General features: G+C 39.9%; 1 protein-coding gene across 3 annotated transcripts in view; it reads right to left on the bottom strand.

Moving 5' to 3' along the window:
- CTTNBP2 (cortactin binding protein 2) overlaps positions 1–17,828 on the bottom strand; it is a 171,701-nt gene extending 153,873 nt beyond the window's left edge. The window contains exons 1-2 of one of the 3 annotated variants that reach the window (XR_013999579.1): positions 14,134–17,828; positions 3,067–3,174 (exon numbers count right to left, since the gene is read on the bottom strand). Coding sequence is in view for 2 of the 3 variants with exons in the window: in XM_081147738.1 (XP_081003864.1) it covers positions 3,067–3,174; positions 14,134–14,214 (189 nt within the window). In the remaining variant the exon portion in view is untranslated. The remainder of the gene's footprint in view (positions 1–3,066; positions 3,175–14,133) is intronic. The other 2 variants (XM_081147738.1, XM_081147737.1) reach the window with 2 other exon arrangements.
- Between the last annotated feature and the right edge of the window lie 3,627 nt (positions 17,829–21,455).

Raw genomic sequence — 21,455 nt, 5'->3', positions numbered from 1 at the left:
CCTAAAATCTCTCAAACAAGGAGCAGCGTGCTCCATACATCTTGATAAGTGGCCCTAGGCCTAGCACTAGTGGCAACCTGCATTGGCTCATAGCTTGGCCTCTCCTGGACAATGCCAAGCCCAGCACAAGTAGCAGCCAACTACGGTTTGCTGTGTAGCTCATGCTGGGTGGCCCTGGGCAAGGCACTGGCAGAGGCTGACTTAGCACCTCCCGGGAGGCCCCAGAGACAGTGCATCTGGTGGTCAGACTCAACCACGCTCAATTACAACCCAACCACATCCACGACTGACACACTCAAGGGGCGCACTTGGTGAACACCAAAGGTCCACTGAAGTAAATCCTGCTCCACAGGAGTGTCTCCAGCACAGTAGCTCTTTGGCTGTAGTTGCAACTGGTCCTCACAGCCAATTGGCCTGGTGGTCAATTACTCCCAGTGATGCCAACAGCAACCAAGGCTCAACTACAACAGGTCAGAGCACACAGCCCGCACACGGGAGCACCTAGAAGGTCCAGCTCAGGTGACTGGAGAGGCTGAGCCACTGGACCCTACAGCACACCTACTACACAAAGCCACTCTACCAATTCCAGAAGACATAGCAGCTCTACCTAGTACACAGAAACAAACACCTGAAAGCAGCCAAAATGTGGAGGCAAAGAAACATGTCACAAAGGAAAGAACAGAAGGAATCTCTGGAAAAGGAACTAAGTGAAATAGAACCAAGCAAACTAACAGATACAGAGTTCAGAATTTTGGTTATAAGGATGCTCAAGCATATTAGGAAGAGTATTATGAAAACAACTGATACCATCAATGACATAATAAAGAACCAATTTGAAATGAAGGCTACACAAACTGAAATGAAGGATAACTTACAGGGAATCAACAGTAGAGTAGAGGATGCTGAGAATCAAATCAGCAATTTGGAACATGAGGAAACAAAAAACACCCAACCAGAAGAGCAAAAAGAATCCAGAAATATGAAGATAGTATAAGGAGCCTCTGGGACAATTTCAAGAGGCCCAACATTCATACTATTGGGATACCGGAAGGAGAAGAAAGAGACCAAGAAAGTGAAAACCTATTTGAAAAAATAATTACAGAAAAATTCCCCTTCCTGGGGAAAGAAATAGACTTACAAGTTCAGGAAGCACAGCGGGTCCAAAACAAGAGAAACCAAAAGAGGCCCAAAGCAAGACACATCATAATTAAAATGCCAAAGGTTAAAGACAAAGAGAGAATCTTAAAAGCAGCAAGAGAAAAGCAGTTAGTTACCTATAAGGGAGCTCCCATACGACTGTCAGCTGATTTCTCAACAGAAACTTTGCAGGCCAGAAGAGAGTGGCAAGAAATATTCAAAGTGATGAAAAACAAGGAACTACAACCAAGATTGCTCTACCCAGCAAAGCCATTATTTAGAACTAAAAGTCAGATAAAGAGCTTCACAGATAAGAAAAAGCTAAAGGACTTCATCACCACCAGACGAGGAAATGTTGAAGGGTCTTTTAGAAGAAGCTAATGAACAAAAGAATCTGATGAACTAAACGGGTCCAGAGACATTGATGCATGTAACAGACAATCATATTTCAGAGGAAAGAGGGAAGGGAGGTGGAGAGTGAGAAGAGATTAACCAAAGAAGTTATATGCATATATGCATAACCCAAGGACACAGTCAATAATGGGATGAAGACCTGAGGAGGGGGTGGGAGCAAGGTGGAGGGGGTCAATTGGAGGGAGAAAATGGGACACCTGTAATAGTTTCAACAATAAAGGTAAATAAATAAATAAAATACCTAAGGTTGAACTGGAGCCTTCACATTGGTTTGGTCTCAAGAGATTATACAATTGGCCCCACAGGTGATGGTGCCCTGTTCTCTCCTTGGACTGAGGGGGTCACACATTTTAGTGATACACTGTCTTAGCATTTCTCCCACAAAGTTCAATCAAGAAAGTACAAATTGGCAAGCAATGCAAATGCTCCATATGTGGAGTAGGATGAAAACTTCTCATAACCAATTACAGAAGTCTGCTTAGCAAAGCTTGTCATTCAAAAATCAACACCTTCAACTGAAGTACCAGCTTGCAGATGATATAACTATTCTCCCATTTTTCTGAGCAATCATTCTCTGTCATCAGACTGAGGAATAATCAATATCCTTACTGTATTAATTTTCAGTTTGTGAAAATGTACTGAAGTCATAATTTCAGGAACTATATCACCCCATCCCCACACAACTGGATTCTCAGCACATCCACCCTCTCCATTATGTGTGACTACCCACCATTATTACCTCTTCCTCCCACCATATTAATACCCATTGGAGGCAACAATTTTTTTATATTCCACAGATTTTTACATGTTAAAATTAATTCCTTAACACAAAGTTTGAGGAAATACTCCCTGGTGAAAAAAGATATCCATACTTCATGTATAATAAATGTATCTGTCATGGCAAAATGTCCCAGAGCCAAGAAATAGCTGATTACATACAAAGTACTAAGTACAACATTACTTAATAAAAGACAACAAACTGTATTGAGGTATTTAAGTAATATATTAGAAGATAATGCTTCACAAGTTATTAAAAAATTTCAAAATTACTATAAGATCAGATGAAAAATAAAACTATTTGAAGATATATAAACTTTTAGTTTTTAACTCTTCTGAGTTTCTGAAAATAAGAAATAATTTATAGAGGAAGGAAAAAACTCTATTATCAGCAATATCCTTTATAAATGATTCTCTTAATTTTTCTTTACTGACCTCATAATACATGTAGGATACCAAATTACCAATTTTCTGAAAACGTATGTCTCTAACCAAATAAACACATGAAACATAAAAGGACTGGGGAACCAAAAGCACTTAATTCTCAAGTTTCCCATAACTTTAGTTTGTGGGTTTACAAAGATTATGGGTTAATGTCTGGGGTGAGGGGCATATTTTAACACAATGAAACATTTCAAATCTACATGACTGAAAAATTAAGAAAAAGAAGCTTCACCAATGGCCCTCTGAAAAAAGAAAATTACATGGCAATGAGACTCAGCTCTGGAAATTTCTTACCCGTAGGGCCTCAATGACGAGGTCTCTGGCCTCAAGCTCCCCTTCCATCACGCTGAGGAGCATACGAAGTTCTGATTTACTGAGGGTGTCCACATCAAACTCTTTTTTCTGTAACACAAATTTTTAAAAAGCAATTAAAAAAATTACTTCTAGGAACAACACATGTCCATGTATGCAACCCCTTTAGAAGGAACATGCTCTTTACTTTGCTACCCCTGCACCCCCCACACACAGACATACAGACATACACATGGGGCAGGTATGCAATAGATCATCTTTATCCCAGTGGCTCAGTAAATTCAAGAAGCACTGGGGCCCTGTTTGGCAGCAGACAATCTATGTCCTGACCTTCCAAAAGGAGAGGTAAAAACCATAACACCAACATCATAAACCTCTCCATTAGGGAGACCTATTTTCCCAGCCTGCCTGCACATCTAGATTCAGAATGTCTTCAAATTGCAGCACAAATTGAAAATCCCTGGAGTTTGTATCAAAACAGGCCCAGAGTATGTTGGGGAGACATTGCAAGGGTAGCCAAGAAAGTACAAAATATATTCCTAGAAGGGCCCTAATGTAAAGGCTCCTGGAAAGTTACCATAAATTCCAGAACATTCAATAATAACAGGTCTTGTTTATAGAACACTGCAGTGGAGGCCACCAGCTGGCAGCCTACAGCCAAATCTGGCCCACAGATGTGTGTTAGCTGGGCCACAAAGTGTTTTATTTTTTTATTCAGCCAACGTTAAAAAATCCTGAAGGCTTTGGCTGGTGTGACTCAGTGGTTAGAGCACCAAAGGGTCAGGGGTTCAATTTCTGGTCAAGGGCATGCACCTGGGTTGCAGGTTTGATCTCTGGCCCCAGTTGGGGGGCATGCCAGAGGCAACCAATCAATATGTGTCTCCACATCGATGTTTCTCTCTCTGTCTCTCCCCCCCCCCCCCTTCCACTTTCTCTAAAAATCAATGGAGGAAATATCCTTGGGTGAGGATTAACAAACAAAAAAAATCCTGAAGATGTTACCAAAAAATCTAGATCTCTGGCTTCTCTTCAAATTTTAGATGACTGGGTCACCCCAGATTCACATTCCCACAGGGTAATAATCTGCGGAGCCAAGTAGCAGCAGCCCCTTTAGAAGGAACATGCCCTTTACTTTGAGACACACACACACACACACACACACACACACACACACACACACACATGCAGCAGGCAATATGCACTTTTGTGAGACTTGACCCACCACCCACATTTCGTTACCTAGGCCTACAGTCAGGTGAGTCTGGAATCCCTGCTATATGGTTATCAAATGCTTTCTGATACAATACCTCTGTATCTTCTTGCCATTCCAGGCTGAGGCTGGAATAAATGAGCCTTCCAGAGACCCAGCTACACCACGAGACACTAGCACCAGGACCCTGTGCATCATAATCCTCACCCATCACTCTTCCAGCTCTGCTGTCCTCTCTGCATTCCTTCTCTGATGACTGCATCAAATGTCACTGCTTTAAATCCCATTGATCTATCACTGATTCCCAATTCTTTTGTCTCCAACTCTGCCCGTTATCCTCACAGCAAGTTTTATGAGCTGGTCCTCAGACAGTCATGTTCCAGATGAAACAGAGAGGAAAGTTCACAGCTCCGGCTGGGTGAGTTTTCCACAGCCTAAGCTCCCTCCATAACACATGTTCTGCTCAGCCCTTCTGTGGACAGACTCATTTGATAATCCCAGTCACCATCAGAGGGAAGGAACACATGTTCATCCCCAAATGTCTCAGGATACTCAATCTCAGAAGCCATACTTCAGGACATTCCAGAATATCTCCACATGTGCATGGTTTCCAAAGCATTCTCAAAGAACCAAATCTAATCGGTAAGATATCCTGTCTGTGTGTCAGTTAAGAAAACCACAATTCAGAGAAGTTGGATAATGTGCTGAGATCATGCAACCAGGAAATGGCAGAACTACAACTAAGTGCTTGACTTGTCTATACACTTTACCAGCACAGTGCAAACATTCTAGAGATGAAAAATACTGCCATTCTATCAATCAGCTAATAAGAATCACCTTAGCACCTATGTGCCTGACCCTTACACTATCCCTTTGACACAGAAGTATACATGAAAAACCCATATATGATTCAAGGGGCTTTCAAACAAGCATGACCAGAAACTAGTCACTTCTCAATTTCAAAGGAATCTTCTGGAAGGTTATAATAGTTTAAGGGGAAAGAGACCAGAAGTAGCTGGTTCTTCAAAGGAAGATTTTAGGATTTTCCTCTTAAAATGGTTTCCTTTTGCATGCATTAGACAGAGCAGTTGTTTGGAAAGGCTGGGGCTAAGGATAAAAAAAAAAAAAGAAAAGAAAAAGCTGTAGAAAGCCTAAAGCATGGGTAGTTCTGGGAGGCTTTGAAGATTAACTTAGAGATTTCCTTGTGAATAGTAACATTCAATACAGTAGGACTCAAATTTGGCTTCCGCTATATAGTGGTGTCGCATAGGTCTTACAAGCCAATAGTTCTCAAATTCAGAAACAGGGAAAAATCACCTGGAGACGTTGTTAACAGACTGCTTGTGCTCCACCCCTGGAGTTTCTGGCTGTTATGTCTGAGGTGGGAACCTGAATTTGCCTTTCTAACAAGCTCCTGTTGCTGCTGCTGCTGGTCCAAGGACTATGCTTGGAGAACCATTCAGCAACTAATCCTAGTCTCTGTTTTCTTATCTTTATAATAGAAAACCTAACATCTACCCTGTAAAGTTCCTGTGAGGATTAAACAAAAACATAAGTAAGTGCTAAATAAAGGTGGGGTGATTGTTATTAATAAAGGCAGGTGCTTTATGTAGGGAGGAGAAACTCCTATTCTGTCAAAACAGAGTAAAAGAAAGCATATGAATACATATTTCAGGTCGCAAGAATCTGAGTATTTTACAAATAAATTGAAAGCATTTGGGGCCTGGCTGGAGTCGCTCAGCAGTTGAGCATCAACCTATGATCCAGGAGATCACAGTTCAATTCTCGGTTGGGGCACATGCCCAGCGGGGGGGATGCAGGAGGCAGCCGATCAATGACTCTCTCATCATTGATGTTTCTTTCTCTTTTTCCCTCTCCCTTTCTCTCTCTGAAATCAATAAAGATATATCTTTAAAAATAATCAACATTGTGATATTTTTTGAAAAATAATGCCCAAAAGCAAAAATCCCAATATAAAACATTATTATTGTTTCATAAGAAGTGGAATTTATCTGATCTGACACACATACGGCACAAAACTACTTAGATATAGAAAAAGTAATTAAGTTTTCTTGGTTTATGAGCAAAATAATTGTTCTAAATCTTATAATATTTTTAAACCACCTTATTGAGGTATGAATGACATACAAAATACTTCACAGGTTTAATGTATACAACTTGATGAGTTTGGAGATAAGGACACAGCCATGACACCATCACCATAATATATGCCATAAACAAATTCATCACCTCTGAAAGTTTCTTCCCATCCTCTTTTTTGATAAATTTTATATTAAAAAAACTAACTTGATAACCTAATTTGCAAAAGCAAGATACAAGACGAGATAGATCCAAATGCCAGATCCTAAAAAATTAGGATCTGCATCAGGGCACCCATGAAAACATGATACCTCTCCCTCTTTAAAAACGACAGGTATGTTCAAAGACTAAGCTTTATTATTACTGCACTTGCTTGTCCTGATTAACAAAGGATATTCCAGATTACACATTTCAGTGATGGCACAGCACTAAAAACCAAAACAAACAAACAAACAAAAAACCCTGCTAGATTTCAACTCTGCAGGCCACTCCTCTGCCTATCATGTTTGATGTTTGCCAAGAAAAGCACTTCTTAACACTGAATTCTAAAAATCTGGCATGGGAAGCTTAAATTAATTGACAGTCTAGTCATCATATAGAGAGAAAGCCTTCTTTGGGACATAAACAAATTATATATAAAAGTAGAGACACAATACTAAACCCTTACTGTTCGACACAGCAGTTTTCAACAGCTCTGAATTACTTCAGGTGGGTGTGGGAGGACATTCTTCTCTAGTTTCTCACATAGGGAGAGAGAAAGAAAAGACAAAATAGAACCTGGCTGAATTGTCATCATAAAGTGTCAGAACTGAACAGAGACCAATATCAAGTTTCCTCCATGACTACTCCCCACTCCGCTGCCAAATTTAAAAATGTTGGGTTTATGTATGCAATTCGATAGTCACAGCCAAATAGGGCCAGAAGACCTTTACCCATATTCCTTAAGAATTAATGGAGTCAGCGCATTGATGGTTGCCAAAAAGCCTTTAGAAAATATTATGAGCTGCAGTTGCAGAAGTGTTCCTCAGGTCTTTGCCCAAACATATCAGTTATGGTGAAAATCTAGTAACCAAACACAAAGCCAGACACGTCTTCTGGCTCTTTCCAGAAATACCAAGAGCACCTCCTCCAGTTTCAAATCTAGTGAGTTGTGCCTACTTCTCATCAATGAATGTACCACATGGGAGGGAGATGGACCCTGAGAGGCAGATGGACCTGAAAAATGTTACTTTCTCTTTGGATCTCAGGTCTGTTAGCACTAAAATGAGAATGTACTAAGTGATCTCTAAATCTCCTCCAGCCCCTAAATGTCCTGACTTCACATACCAGCAGGGTAACTGGATTACTGGACTGAGGAAATTTAGGTCATTCCCTCAAACCTTTCAAAAATATCTGAAGAAAACTGATTTTGCCTCTTTGCTCAGGAGTTACAGAAATGTATTTCCTTCCCAGTTTAATAGTGCATATTAATAAGTAATAATGCATTTAGAACTTTCTGTGTACCCAAAATTTATGCTTTGGGGATGAATAAGAAAGGCTGTAAAGGAGGGAAAAGCAAGAAAACTCATCCTGAGATTTGAAAACTGCATCATAAACATTAAAAAATTAAATCCAACTTTCCAGGTATAGAGAACATTTACAATATTAATAAAACATGAATTTAGACAATTATAAAGATTTTCATGAAGTACATGTATTCACAGTCTAAAACTATTTCAAATCTCTGAAGCTACATCTTGCTTTGAGATTATTCCTCCTGATTTCTCTCTACACAGAGGAAAGTGTGCTCCTGACCGGGTTTGCATATTCCTGATTTCATTCTTCCTAACTCTTCTCCTTTCCCCTCTAATTCATCTTCAGGATGTAGGTCAAATCCCACTTTCATATGTCTTTCCAGACTCCAGGAATCTCTCATTCTCTCAATTCAGACTTAGAGTCTGTTCCATTACTTCATTTGGCAATTAACCATGTCCTGCCTTGTGTATTTTATTACATTAAACTTATCTGTATTAACTTTCTATTTTCTCACCTCTTCTAGACATGTCAGGACAACAAGAGTATTATATCCTTACATGATTTTACTTAACATGTATGCCCCTCTCTTTTGGTATAAAATGCCTACTATTTCACTCAGTGTAAAAATACAAAGCATGTAAATGATAGAAGCAACTAAATAACTGATAATTCAATAATTTCCATTCATTGCTTCAAAAACCATTCAGAATTATATAAACAGGGCAACTTGGTGTTGCCTTTAAAGCAACATACTGAAAACTTGGGGTCAGCTCTCTGTGATCATAAGCCTCAAATAAACCATACTACCTGAGGTCTTTGGTACAAGAGAAGTAACTTAGTATATTGGAAGGAGGTAAAACTAACAAGTAAATAGAATTATCAGGAAGAAAACCTGGCAAGGGATTAACTAATTTTAAGTACTACAAGAAAACTGGAGTGAAAAGCAGAAAGGTGGCTTGGAAAGGGATGACAGCCTCTGATTATTAAGGACAACTACCACCCTTTTTCTTTCAGAACTCCATCTCCATTTTCTGTTTGGACTAAAAGGAACATAGCTCAGATAAAACAAATGTCTATTTCCATCCTAACTCAGTTTCTCAATGTTATATCAGTCCTATATGAGATATGGATCATCTCCACATGCAAGCTGGCATCCAGATCCAATAATAGTCCCTTAAGAAGCTTATAATGCACTGAAGAAGATAATCTAGATTATCTGCAGGTGGCAAATGTCAGCATGCTGACTTTCAAATGAAGAGGCTGAGACATGGATGGCTAAAGGATATTCTTACAGTTTATAAAGCCCTTCTTTGGAAGACCTCAGGCCTTTGGAATCATCTTATTGCCTTTTCAATGAAATATAAAAAGGTCAAAACCAAACGATTTACAAAAAAGTATCCACTCCACAGAGCAAAGTCACCTTGACTACACTGCACTTACAATAACAACCTTTTAATCATCCTCAACCTGTTTGGTTATTTTTATTCCCAGACAGCATTTTTCCCTTAAAATCAGGATTTCTACATGGATGGCATCAATACATCTCATTTTTTATAAGTTATTTATAACTAAACTAAACATTTAAAAATCCTTTGCTATCAATGTCATAATCACCATCTCTCTTGTAAGAGGTCTCCATTTCATTACATAATTGCCAAAGATGAAAGACAAGTTTCTTTTTCCATGTTATATAAGTCTTACAAAGGAACTCCAATAGAGAATACAATTAAGTACATTCAAATAAAGTCTTCTAAAGCAATACTCAGATGTGCTTAGTGCTTAGGTGGCAAAGTATGTGAGGGTGAAAGGGAGAGACACTGCTCCATCCTTCCCAGGTACATTCAAAGTGGAATTCTAGTCCCATATTTCTGGGCATTTGCAATTGCTCAATTTTTTCTTTTATTCCCTTTTCCTGTTTCCAAATTCCCTGTATTTCTGTCTTGACACCTTGTGGGCGATCGGGCCTTGATTCTATTACAATAAGAATTCAGGATGGGAAGATTGCAGTTACCATCCCACCACCACATTCCCAGCCTCAATCAGTATTTGAAAAGAAAAAATATATAAATGGAAAACTAATAGTGCTGGATATTAAGTTAATTTTTTTCTAAAATCTCTAAAGTATATTAAAATGTTATTGACAAAAGCAGCCCCGAAAGGGACCACATACAAATGAAAATCAAAAAAGAATCAGGGTCATCCTTCTGAAACAAGAAAAGATCTGTGATACCTATAATGTTAATTATTACAAATCACAGGCCAATAGTTTCATTACAATCTGGTAACACATAAAGTAAATTGTCCAATTAGCCAATCAACAATAACTGTTATGACACAGATTCTCTGTGCATGTTCATTTTCTTCATTCAATAAATACACCTACCATGTTCCTGACACTGTGCTAAGTAACCTTTGCTTTCTTTTAAAAACAAAACCCACACAGCTCTTCTTGAAGAAGGAAGCTGTTCCCTCCCAGCCAGACTTGCTCTCCATATGATAAACAGCAGATATTTGTAAATGGCTAAGTACAGAGTCTGTGAAACATCTTCTCACCTCACAAAGTTACCTGAAATACAAGAGAATAGAATCAACTGCAATCTAGGTTAGGCATGAATTCAAGCACAGAGAGGATAAATTAAATGCTTTTCTCTAAACAAAACTGCTCCTGTGAGAAATACAATAATAATGAAACAAACAACAATAATAAAGTCTAAACAACAGGTGCAAACAGAAATGTACAACCTATTATGTAAGAATAAAAAACATGCAGTGAAAAGCATCACACTGAAAGCAGTTCTAGTCTAATCTTGGGGGAGTATTTTAGTCTACTTCCTCAACTTCTAGGTTCTTTTTCTAAAACACATAATTGAATCTGAAATTAAAACGTACATGATCACCTTTCAAAGCCCCTCACATGTGGCCCGAGTTTACCTTTCAAGGAATCCTAAAAGAAATCCCAACCAAACTTGCACACAGCTTCCTGTGGTCTCCCTGTCCAAGTCCTCCTTACATCTCAAGGCCCAGCTCAAATGCCATCCTGCTGTGGAACGTTTCCAGATCCTTCAACAAGTAATTCTCTCCATAATTCTTCCTCCCCAAACTCCTAATGCAAATTATTTGTGCCTCTCATGACACCATCATCTCTGATTTGATTCCTTGGTTTATGTCAGTTTCTATCACTGGAATGTGCTGCTTTAGGACAGCAATGTTACTCATGATGCCTCCATCTCAGTAAATGTTCAGTAATATGTATTAAAACTAGATTTTCTACTAAAAATTATGCTGTGAAATTTTCAAAATTCTATAGCTACCATATTACTACAATTGAGTTTGCTTAAAGAAAGCTTAGCCAAATTGGCTAAGGTTCTTTTCATTGCACTTACATTCAGTACTGTGTCTGGAAACAAAAATTTGAAGGTGCTGCCTGTGTATTTGTTTAACATCACTGTTGTACATTTTTAACAAAATCATTGCTGAAATTTTTTTCTTGTCACTATCACCATGACAACATTTATATCTACTTTTTGCATAGTAGCTGCTCCAGAAAAGCCCAGAATGAATGACAGCTAAGAATGTTGTTCAGCTTCCTAAACATAGCCCTAAAGAGAACCCCCTTTTTCTTTCACTCTTAAATTCTCTGGTGACAATAAAATGCAAAAGATTTCTGTTTTCCATACTGCCTTACCCATTAGGAGTTATTTTCAGAGGACAGCCTATAAAAGTCATCACATTTGGCTAAGGCACTGAAAATAACCCAGGTCTCTCGGCATGGTTCACAGCAAAAAAAAAAACAATTATCATGATCCTACTGAATAATGTAGCTGTTACACAGCTTTATACTTGGGATGCTTTCAGGATTTAAACAGCTAAGAACAAGAATCACAAACTAAATTTGAAGCACTCCACTGAAAATCATATTAAGCTGAAAACCTGTCTCTAAGCAACAATCTAAATAGTCAAAACTTAGTGAAAACACTTATTTTCAAAAATAGCCTACTGCTTTGGAGTCTCCATTGGCTTATTACTGTCAAATGCACATATAAAAACCCATTGTATGTAAATTGAAATAAACTTGAAGTGAAATAAATCTCTAAAATGCGAAAAAATATTATTCATTAAAAACAAAACAAAAAAAGTAAGTCCTCAGTTGCCACAAACCCAAAATTCATAAAAAATGTCTTTGATCTTTAATCATTAGATAAGGAACAGTTATAATGACAAATACCATTCCTCAACCTAGATTTTTTTTAAGAATCAGTCTATGGGACAAGTGGCTGACATGGGAGGACCATACCTTGTTAAGTGAAAAATAAAATGCCCAGTTTATGGCATAGAAGGCATCATCAAAATTTTACTGTAAAGTCAAAAGTTATTAAAAATAAACGACTATTAGATTAAGAATCCTACTGCATCTCTTCAGAAACCTAAAGAATTCTATGGGAAAAACAAAGGGCTTTGACTTTCACAGATTCCCCATGGCTATTCCCATTAACCAGGGTGAAATTACCAAATCCCCACCTATACACAGTCTGAAAATCAGACTCCTGGAAATTTTCAGCATCAGAAAGGGAACACTGACCTTGTTAACACAAAAATCTGCCTGCCTTCCAAGGTTCTGTTTACAATATAACCAAATAAAACCACAAGATCGGCTACAGACCATAAGTCAGATGTTTTTGTTTGGTTTAATTGTCAAGTGATTAATATACTGAGGGTAGTAAAAAGAAGCCTGTTCTAAGTCTATTAAACAAATTCAACCTTCCTGGAAAACAAGAAACACATACACACTTCTTTTTCCTCCTACTCCCTCCCCTTACCATCCCTTGGGGATGAAGGTACCCAATCATTTCAGCTTCCCAGAGGGGCTTGTATTAATAGCAAGCTCCCTTATTGTACTTCACAGGAGGGCCTGACTCACTGCTTCATAAGTAGGCAGATTTCATTTGAAACCTTAAGAAAGTTCGCATTTTTCAAACAAAAAAATGAAATATCAATTTTCCTTAAAGTTTCAAATCAAAACTTGCCAGGTTCACAAATGGAAACCAGCCGCCCTCCTCCTTTTTTCCTTCTCTCCCTCCCTCTGTTTCTGTTTTCCTTCCCAGGATCAGCTCCTCTCACGTCCAAGTAGCTTCCTCCACACCTCTCCTCTCCCGCTCCAAAAAGCCTTACCTCCAAGCTAGGAGGCAGGGAGGCAAAGCAGCCCTTTCAGTACACAACTGCCCCTGCCCTCTGCTGCCTGTGGACCGACTATGCTCAGGTCACCAGAAGAACTGAGGACGTCCACGCTCCTCTCCATCCCACCCGGAATCTGGCGGGTGGGATCGCGCCATGGGTGGGAGGCGCTCCCAGAGCCGCCTTTCTTTGCAGATGCCTGCGGCGGCGCCTGCGAAGCTCCTTCCCAAATCCCGCGAACGTTGTTTTCCTGGGGAATGTGGGTCCAGCCCTCCCTCAAAGTAGGGCTGGAAACCCCCCCTGAGCCTGTGCACGCGGACATTCCGGGGGTGAAAGTGGGGACCAGCGATGAATGGAAGCTCATTCGGTTTCTAGATCCCAAAGGAAAACACTGCTGGTACCAGGTGCTGAACCTCCAGCTCCCCCCGCGCCTTCCCGGGCAGAACGAGGACCCTCCCCCCACCGCCGCCGCCAGCGACGGGGCGGCGTACGGCGAGGACCCAGGCGCTGGCGCGCGGCCGCAGCGCTGCCCAGACCTGGCCACCGGGCCTCTACCCAGGGGCCTCACCCGCGAACACACACACAATGGGCATCCCCACACCTCCTCATGATGACCCGCCTCCCCTCGCTGCTTTCCGGGGTTCGCTGAGAGGTGCCAAACGCCCTCGAGACACGCGCCCCCGGCCACACGAGAGGTGAGCGGAGAACAATGGTGGGGTCAAGTTTGCCAGGAAACACGCCAACTCTCATCCCTGGCCAAAGCCGACCCAGCGGCCCGAGTGGGCGAAGGGGTCGCAAGACGCACGTAGCAAGTCCCGAGAGCCCGGCGGACCTGGCTGCTTCCCGCGAGGCTGGGAAGGCGCTGGAGGGACCCCCAGCGCGGGCAGCCGCCTCGCCCCGCCGGATCCGGCTGCCAGCCATGAGGACACCCCAAGGCAGGGGCACCCCGGGGAGCCCGGGCTTAAGGAGAGCCGCGGGTAGCAAGCCGGCTCCAACCGGGACCCTGACCCGCGTCTACACTCTCCCGGCGCCCACCCCGGGACCTTGGTTACCGTCGCCTCCGCCGTGGCCCCCGCCGCATCCTCCGGGGCGCGTAAGAAGTCGGACTCGCAGCTCGCGCCGTCTGTCGCCATCTTCCAGCTTTCGTGGATCCAAGTGCAAGCTCGGAGCCGCGGCTCCAGGTTCAGCCCGCTCGGCGCGGGCGGCGCTTAACCCGCTGCGGTCCCGGGGCGCCGGCTCTCGCAGCCCGGCCGCCGCGGGTGCCGCGCTCTCTCCGCCCCTCGCCGCCGCCCCCGCCGCCTTAACCCGCTGAGCACCAGAGCGCCGCCCGCGCCGCCGGCTCCCGCGCCGCCGTCGGGCTGCTGGCAGTCAGCCGGCTGGTTCTTGAAGGTACAAGGAACGGGCTCGCGCCCGAGGCCCCGCTATGGCCCTGCGCGCAGAGGCGGAATCACAGCCCCCGGGCGCGGTGGAGGAAAGAAAGCCAAGAGGCGATTCGCCCGGCGCCGTCCGCACCGAGACCCAGGTACCCGGACAGGCCGGTGAAGCGTCAGGCCCCGATCCGAATTCCCTGTAAGACAAGGAAACCTCTTCATTTCAGCCCCTCTAGCCCACCGCTAAGAACCACATAAGGCGCGCTCTTCTTTTCAAAGTTTTTGTTTATTTTTTTCAAGACTGCCCAGGGAGTTATTTACCTTCTTAGTATATCTATCTAGCTTTGTTTTATTGTACTGCTGCCTCTTATTCTCCAAAAACCGTCAATTCCCAAATCAAAATGTGCCCTGCTACACTTTATTTCGTTGCACCTGGCCCCTCGGCCCATGCCTTTCTATACAATCTCTTTTTCAAGAAACATGAAGCAGGGCCCCCTTTGGCTTCAAGTCTGAGGTGTTTTATGAAGGGCTAACCAAGAAATGCTGAATGCCATTGCTTATAAATGAAGGATCTCTACTTTTAAGACACACCCAAAATAAAAACAAAAACTTTTCTAAAAATTGGTTTTATGAGAATTATAGGTCTTGAAAGACATTTCATGAGATTAATGAGTTAGGCCCAAATTCTCAATTTTTCCCCCTCACATCTGATTCAGTTCCTACCCTTTCCTGCCAATTCCCAGGATATGAAAATCTATCATCTTATCGAGACCATATGGTACAGGCCTTCCCAATCACCAGATCGCAAAAATGTGTTGAAAGCACAAAATCAAATGGAGACATTCAAGCTGTGTCTCAAAGAAGTAAAATCAAACTACAACCAACTCCTGGACTTGAAATTCTGGATGATGAATGCCTGGAATGTTTGTTCCAAGGGTTACAGATCAAAGCTCAGTTTTGAAAATGGCAGACTCCTATTGAAAGGTTTGGTCACTTTTATTTCTTCACTTCCCAAATTGGATCTAAATATGACACAAACCAGGGCAGACAAGATATTTCCTGCAAAGGCTCTGAAAGGTTTGATCAATAAATTGTAAAATGTTCCCTCCCAGAAGAGGTCTACATCAGAAAGGAAGTTTCACCTGGAGCCCTGGAGTTAAGGGACACAGGTTTAGAAATCACCTCAGGGGTATCCTCTAAGCAGAGGTGCTCAGTGAGAAATTTTCTTTGACTTTATAACTACTTCCTCTCTTACAGTTTTCATCCCTGTTCATTATACCATTTTGTTTTATCCAACACTTTCTCTGAAATTGCTCAATATTGGAATAACTAGATTCCTTATTAGATGAAAGAAAAGCACTTAGGTGTTGAACTGACAGTAAAAATTTAAAGTTGGAGCCAAAAGCATTCCTTGTTCTTTTCAAAAGGTATATTCACACATCACAAGGCAATGAATTTTTTTGATACTGATACTTGATACTGGTTTGATTGCTACCCAAGAAGTTAACTGACTGACTTCTGGGGGAAAAAAGAATAATAAATTTCACTTGGAGGTTAAGAACTAAGAATATAATATGACAATATTTTGGGGAAGCAAATCCCAATTATACATGCAGCTCAATTTTTAAAAAATCGTTATCAGGAAGAAATAGCTTCTATTAGTCCAAATAAAACTAAAGCAGAATCACAACACAAAGGAATCAATCAGTCCCTGAGTGGTTGGTTTCTTCCCCCTCATCTCTTTTTAAAATTTTATTTATGTATTTATTTATTGTAAAATGGAAAATAAAACAGGTGGGGGGAAATGACAGGATGGCACATTTTTTAACTGCCAAAATCTAGGACCTTGGAAGGAAGATGAAGTGTTTTGTCTCTACCTTAAACCTGCCACTGCCCATTGGCCAGAATTGAAGGAATGTCCCACCCTACTGCAAGAAGTAGCACACTAGGAGTTAACTCTAAAGGGAGGACACTTGCTGCTAGTTTAAATTCTCTCCTGAGTATTAGCCTCTGTTGAGGCTGAGATTGCAAATTAACTCTTTCTGAAAGACTTTCTTTGCACGAAGACAGGGCTCTATTAGAGTCAAACCAAATAGATCTGGAAGGGTAGTGACTTGATGGTTCTAGAAATTGAATCTTTTAAAGTTTCATTAAACAGCTTAAAAAAAATGAAAAGGCATCCCAGGACTAGAGTGAAAATTTCTGAAAGGCACGGGAAAAGAAGAGGAAATGAAAGTATAGCAGAAAGAAAAGAAATCCCTGTAACAAAAATGAAAAATGCCTTTTAATCAGTAAATTACTTTCAGCATTAAAATGGAAGGAGAGATGCCGAATATATTGCAAGCAGAGAAAACTAGTTACATGTTTTTCACCTTTAAGCATATTGAAGTAGATGACCTGACAAATTTATACAAATTATTTTCTGACCTCTGGAATGGAAGTGTTTGTGCTCAGCCATACCACACTCTTCAAAATTCTCTTTTAAGGCCAATGAAATAGGTTGCTGCAGCTAGGAATGCAGACTGGGCAACAGCATGCCCTCAAATCCATTAAACTCCAAACCAGAGAGTTAGGCATAATGATTCAATGAGATGCTTCCTCCTATATGAAAAGATAAAGGAACATAAACATATCCTAAAACAGTTTACCTTATGGAATAAGAGAATTCTTTATTTCAGTCAAATAACATTTACATTAACTCCAAAGAACAAACCAATATGTTATCATGTCTTAGTATTGCCAAATGACAAAATTATGGAGTAGCAAATCATTTCTGACTGTATCCACAAGGCTGTAGTTATTTAAATGTTCCAGACTGCACTTATCCCTGTCTATACCACTGTGACCAATTTAAGAAGCCCCACATCTTAACATTGGGAACTCTAACAAAGATCACAGATGAGCTTGAGTGCTCTGTATCTATCACATGTTTTTGGAACCAAGACAGAAATGAGCTTTCATATGACCTAACTACATTCCCTCATGGTCAACTTGTCGTTATCTATATGTGCTTAGCTCTTTGTGAATTTTACTCAGTAAATTTAATCCTAATTTAGTTAGCCACTCTTGTCAACAACCTATAGTTTGGAAGGCCTCCTCCACCAATTGTAGTTGGTTTGTACCAAGAGAATGCAAGCTAATTTTACCTGAGCTGAAGCAAAACATAATTAGGAAATTAAATCTGCTAGGTAGGAAGCAAGCCAAAGCTTAACATAATATATCTTTATAATAACCCCCAGCCCCTTTTAATACCACCTCTAGCTGGGAACTGCATTTGGTCACTCAATGCTAAAGTGATGTCCAAATATAAGATTTTATGGAAGAGTTAAAATACAGTAATAACATTATTATCCAATCTAGTCACTCTAAGAACAGAAACTGGGACTAATGCAGAACAATAAAGCAGTGCTGGTTCTGCTCTATTAAATGTTTTTAAAACCATTACTTGTTGGCTTGGACTCTTATCTGCAGAAGTCATTTACAAAAGTACGTTTTAGTGCAGAAGGATGTTTTAGTGAAAAACCATTATGGAAAACCAATTTTAATAAAGGAATCTGGCCCACTGCTGCCCCTCATCCACCTGAATTGGAAAGGGATCTAAATATTTCTGTGTATTCAGCCTCTTTAGCAACCCCAGGAGCCTGCTGTATGTAGTTACTAGGCAACCACTAATGCAGGGGTGTTTATGCCATTAGGCATTAATTATAGAAAGCTTTATTTTTCTTAGAAAGTTTTAAAACTATATAAATAGGTTGTGAGATCAGAACCTTTTCTCCTCTGATTAAGAGTATAGAGGTAGCTATAAAACCAAAGCTGAGATTTTCTTTTCACCATGGGTATGTATTGTTCGGTTCCAAAGGAAATGTATTTGAAGCATTGATAAGGAAACTAAAGATTATGCCTTTCAATTTTAATAAATATGCAGATGACATTTATGATTGAGTCAGTGATTTACTTATGATACAAAAGCAGGAAAAAAAACCATAAATGTATAGCTCTCCCATAAAAAATTATGAAATAAACCAAAACATCAACATTTCCCAGACAATCATAGTCATTAACCATATACCAAGTTAATGCAGTTTTAAATATCTTTGGAATTTTTGAGACATAAATTCCACCTTACATTGCCCAAAAACTCATTTGATGACCATAGTATTTTGTCCACCAAGACATATTTTGATTGATTCAAATCAGTTGGGTTCATTTAAAATTACCTGGATTATTAATCTCTTCCCGCCCTCCCCCCTTCCCTCTGAGATACATCTGTCTGTTGCATGTTTCAATGTCTCTGGATCTGTTTTGTTCATCAGTTTATTGTGTTCATTAGATTCCGCATATAAGTGAGATCATGTGATACTTATGGGACATCTGTAATACTTTCAACAATGAAGATTAAACCTATTTTTTAAAAATCACCTGGAAATGTGATGTCTTTATTTGAAAAGAAATAATATAAATATACATAGCAGAAGTTATTCAGTTAATCAACAAATAAAAACAAAATTTAATTCACATTGATTAAAAAACAATGTCATGGCTGGACTTGAAGTCTTAATTATATTTGTGATTCAAGAATTGAAAGGGGAAAAATCATTTGTGGTGTTATTTTCATTCTAGGGAAGATGGAGTCATTTTTAAAGAATAATAAAGATAACTTTGACAAATCAACATTAAGGTTTAATGGAATGGAATGTTTTATTCTGGCAATTACAGAAACATTTAACCACTGGAGTAGTTTTATGCTAACAATACAATATATTTTCCTTATGGAAAAACAGAAATAGCCACATACTAGCCATTACTGTCAGTCAGCATCCCTTTATCATTACATTATCACTTAATGCTCATAATTTATCACTTTAGTATTAACAAATTCTTTGTTAAGAATCAATTCAGTTGAGGTGTATTTTACCACTACTTTTTCTTCTCTTCAGTATCTGCAAAGGACATCACTTCGTCAGCTTTCAGTCTTCACCTCCTGGCCATTGTACATTCAAAAGGCATAATGCAATCTGGATCACAAGACACCTTTGCTTGACATTTTCTGCTTGAATAGCCCTCCACCTCTACCCAATGTGGCCATATATACCCATTGGAATGGTAGTGGGAATCCCGTTTTCAGAATTTAAAATCTGAGGTGGTTTCAGGAGAAGAGATGAGCTGAATCTGCTCAAGACACCCTGAGCCTGAGCAATGGGTAAAGGCACCCCGTTTACAAATACCACATTGTATAGTTCTGTTTCCTGTAAGAAGTCAGTTTTAGAGATATAGAAATAAAACAGAATCATAGATTCATGTGTAAATGATAAAGCAACAACTCTTCTAAAAAGAAAATGTTTTCACTAACCTGTAAATCAGGGCATAAGTTCTCACTTACAATGCAATCTAACATACCCATCTTTTTCTTGTATGGTTAGTGTTTTGTGTTTTGTTTGTGAAATCTTTTCTCAGCTCCTTACTTTCTTAGATGCTGTTTTCTGTTGGTTTTCTTGAAGTCACATCCTGCACATGTTTGGCTTAGAATTCAGCCTAAAATTTGAGAGGAAATTGTATACAGAGTTTTTGGACTCTTTCATTTTTTATTTTTTATTTTTTTTAATTTTTTTTTTATATCTTTATTGATTTTAGAGAGAGGAAAGGAGAGGGAGAGAGAGAGAGACAGAAACATCAATGATGAGAGAGTCACTGATCAAGCCCACAACCGGGCATGTGCCCTGACCCGGAATCGAACCCTGATCGCCTGGATCCCAGGTCAATGCTCAACCATTGAGCTACGCCTGGCCGGGCTGTACTCTTTCTTTTAAATTTCTTCCTCTATGACACTTTGTCCTTCATTTCCCAGGCACTTTGGTAACCCTGACATCCTGACCTCTATCTCCTCAGCTCAGTAAATTCATCTGTATTCCCCAACTGTCCCCTACCCCCATCCTAGCTCTTCTCTCCAGAATCATAGCTACTCAAGTCCTGCCTTCATGGCTTGCCAATGCCTTCTAACAGTTGTTTTTTATATATTGTTTCACTTTTTTTTTTCTTTCAGTAGGAGGATTGGCCTCATATGACTAGAACTACAGTTGAAAAACCACATGTATTTACTTTTAGATAGAATGTGTATAACTAACAAAACTTCCTAATGTTCCCTTGTCTAATTTGATTGTATCCAGGGTACTTAATTTTTCAGAGTGGGGGTGGGGGTAAACTCACCTAGACTCTCCAGTTACCACTGGCAAACAAAATCCAGTCACTACTGATCTGCTAGCTCATCTATAGTCAGACATGAAAAACCATATTGGCAATAAAAGATGTCATTGCAGCAGTAGAATATAATGCCATGATGGACAAACTATTACCAGTCTTAAAAATGTAGTAATATTCCTCTTATTTCTAGGCAGTAGCATGCCTGTATAGTTTTCAGAAATTGAGAGAATAGTTAGAGATTGAAAAGCGGGGGAGAGGAAACAGTGTGAAGGTGGCCTTGGTTTTCCCTCAGTGAAGAAACTGATGATTAAATGGATGACTTTCAAAGAACAAAGGTATCTCAATTGTGAAGATTCTGGCACATTTTGGAAAACTTTGGCAGATTTTCTGGACTTAAAGGTCAATTGAAGTTTGGTAGGTCTATAAGAACATTATCTCCAACCAAATTGGCAGTCAATAAATATTTAATCAACTTAATTCAATGGAACCGATCAGTGTATAGTAGGAAAAATAGATGAATAAATGAATGAAGTAAACATTATTACTTACTTTTTTATGTCATTGGCCCCTTTGGCGTTATAGCGAGACTTATGGATTCCTTCTCAGAAAAGAAATTTAAATGCATAAAACAAAACATAGGATCATAAAAACAATTATATTCAAATTCAATGATGAAAATTCTGCATATAAAAAATTTCTAATGTGGCAATTAGGTGTGCTTTTTTATTATCACAATAAGTAACATGATATAATGGTGGGCTGCCTAATTAATGTAATTTTGAACTTCACATGACTGTAAATGATAT

This window comes from Miniopterus schreibersii (genome assembly GCF_964146895.1).
Source record: "Miniopterus schreibersii genome assembly, chromosome: 9".
Lineage (NCBI taxonomy): Eukaryota > Metazoa > Chordata > Mammalia > Chiroptera > Miniopteridae > Miniopterus > Miniopterus schreibersii.
The sequence above is the reverse complement of the archived record's forward strand: the minus strand, read 5'-3'. Positions and strand labels throughout refer to the sequence as shown.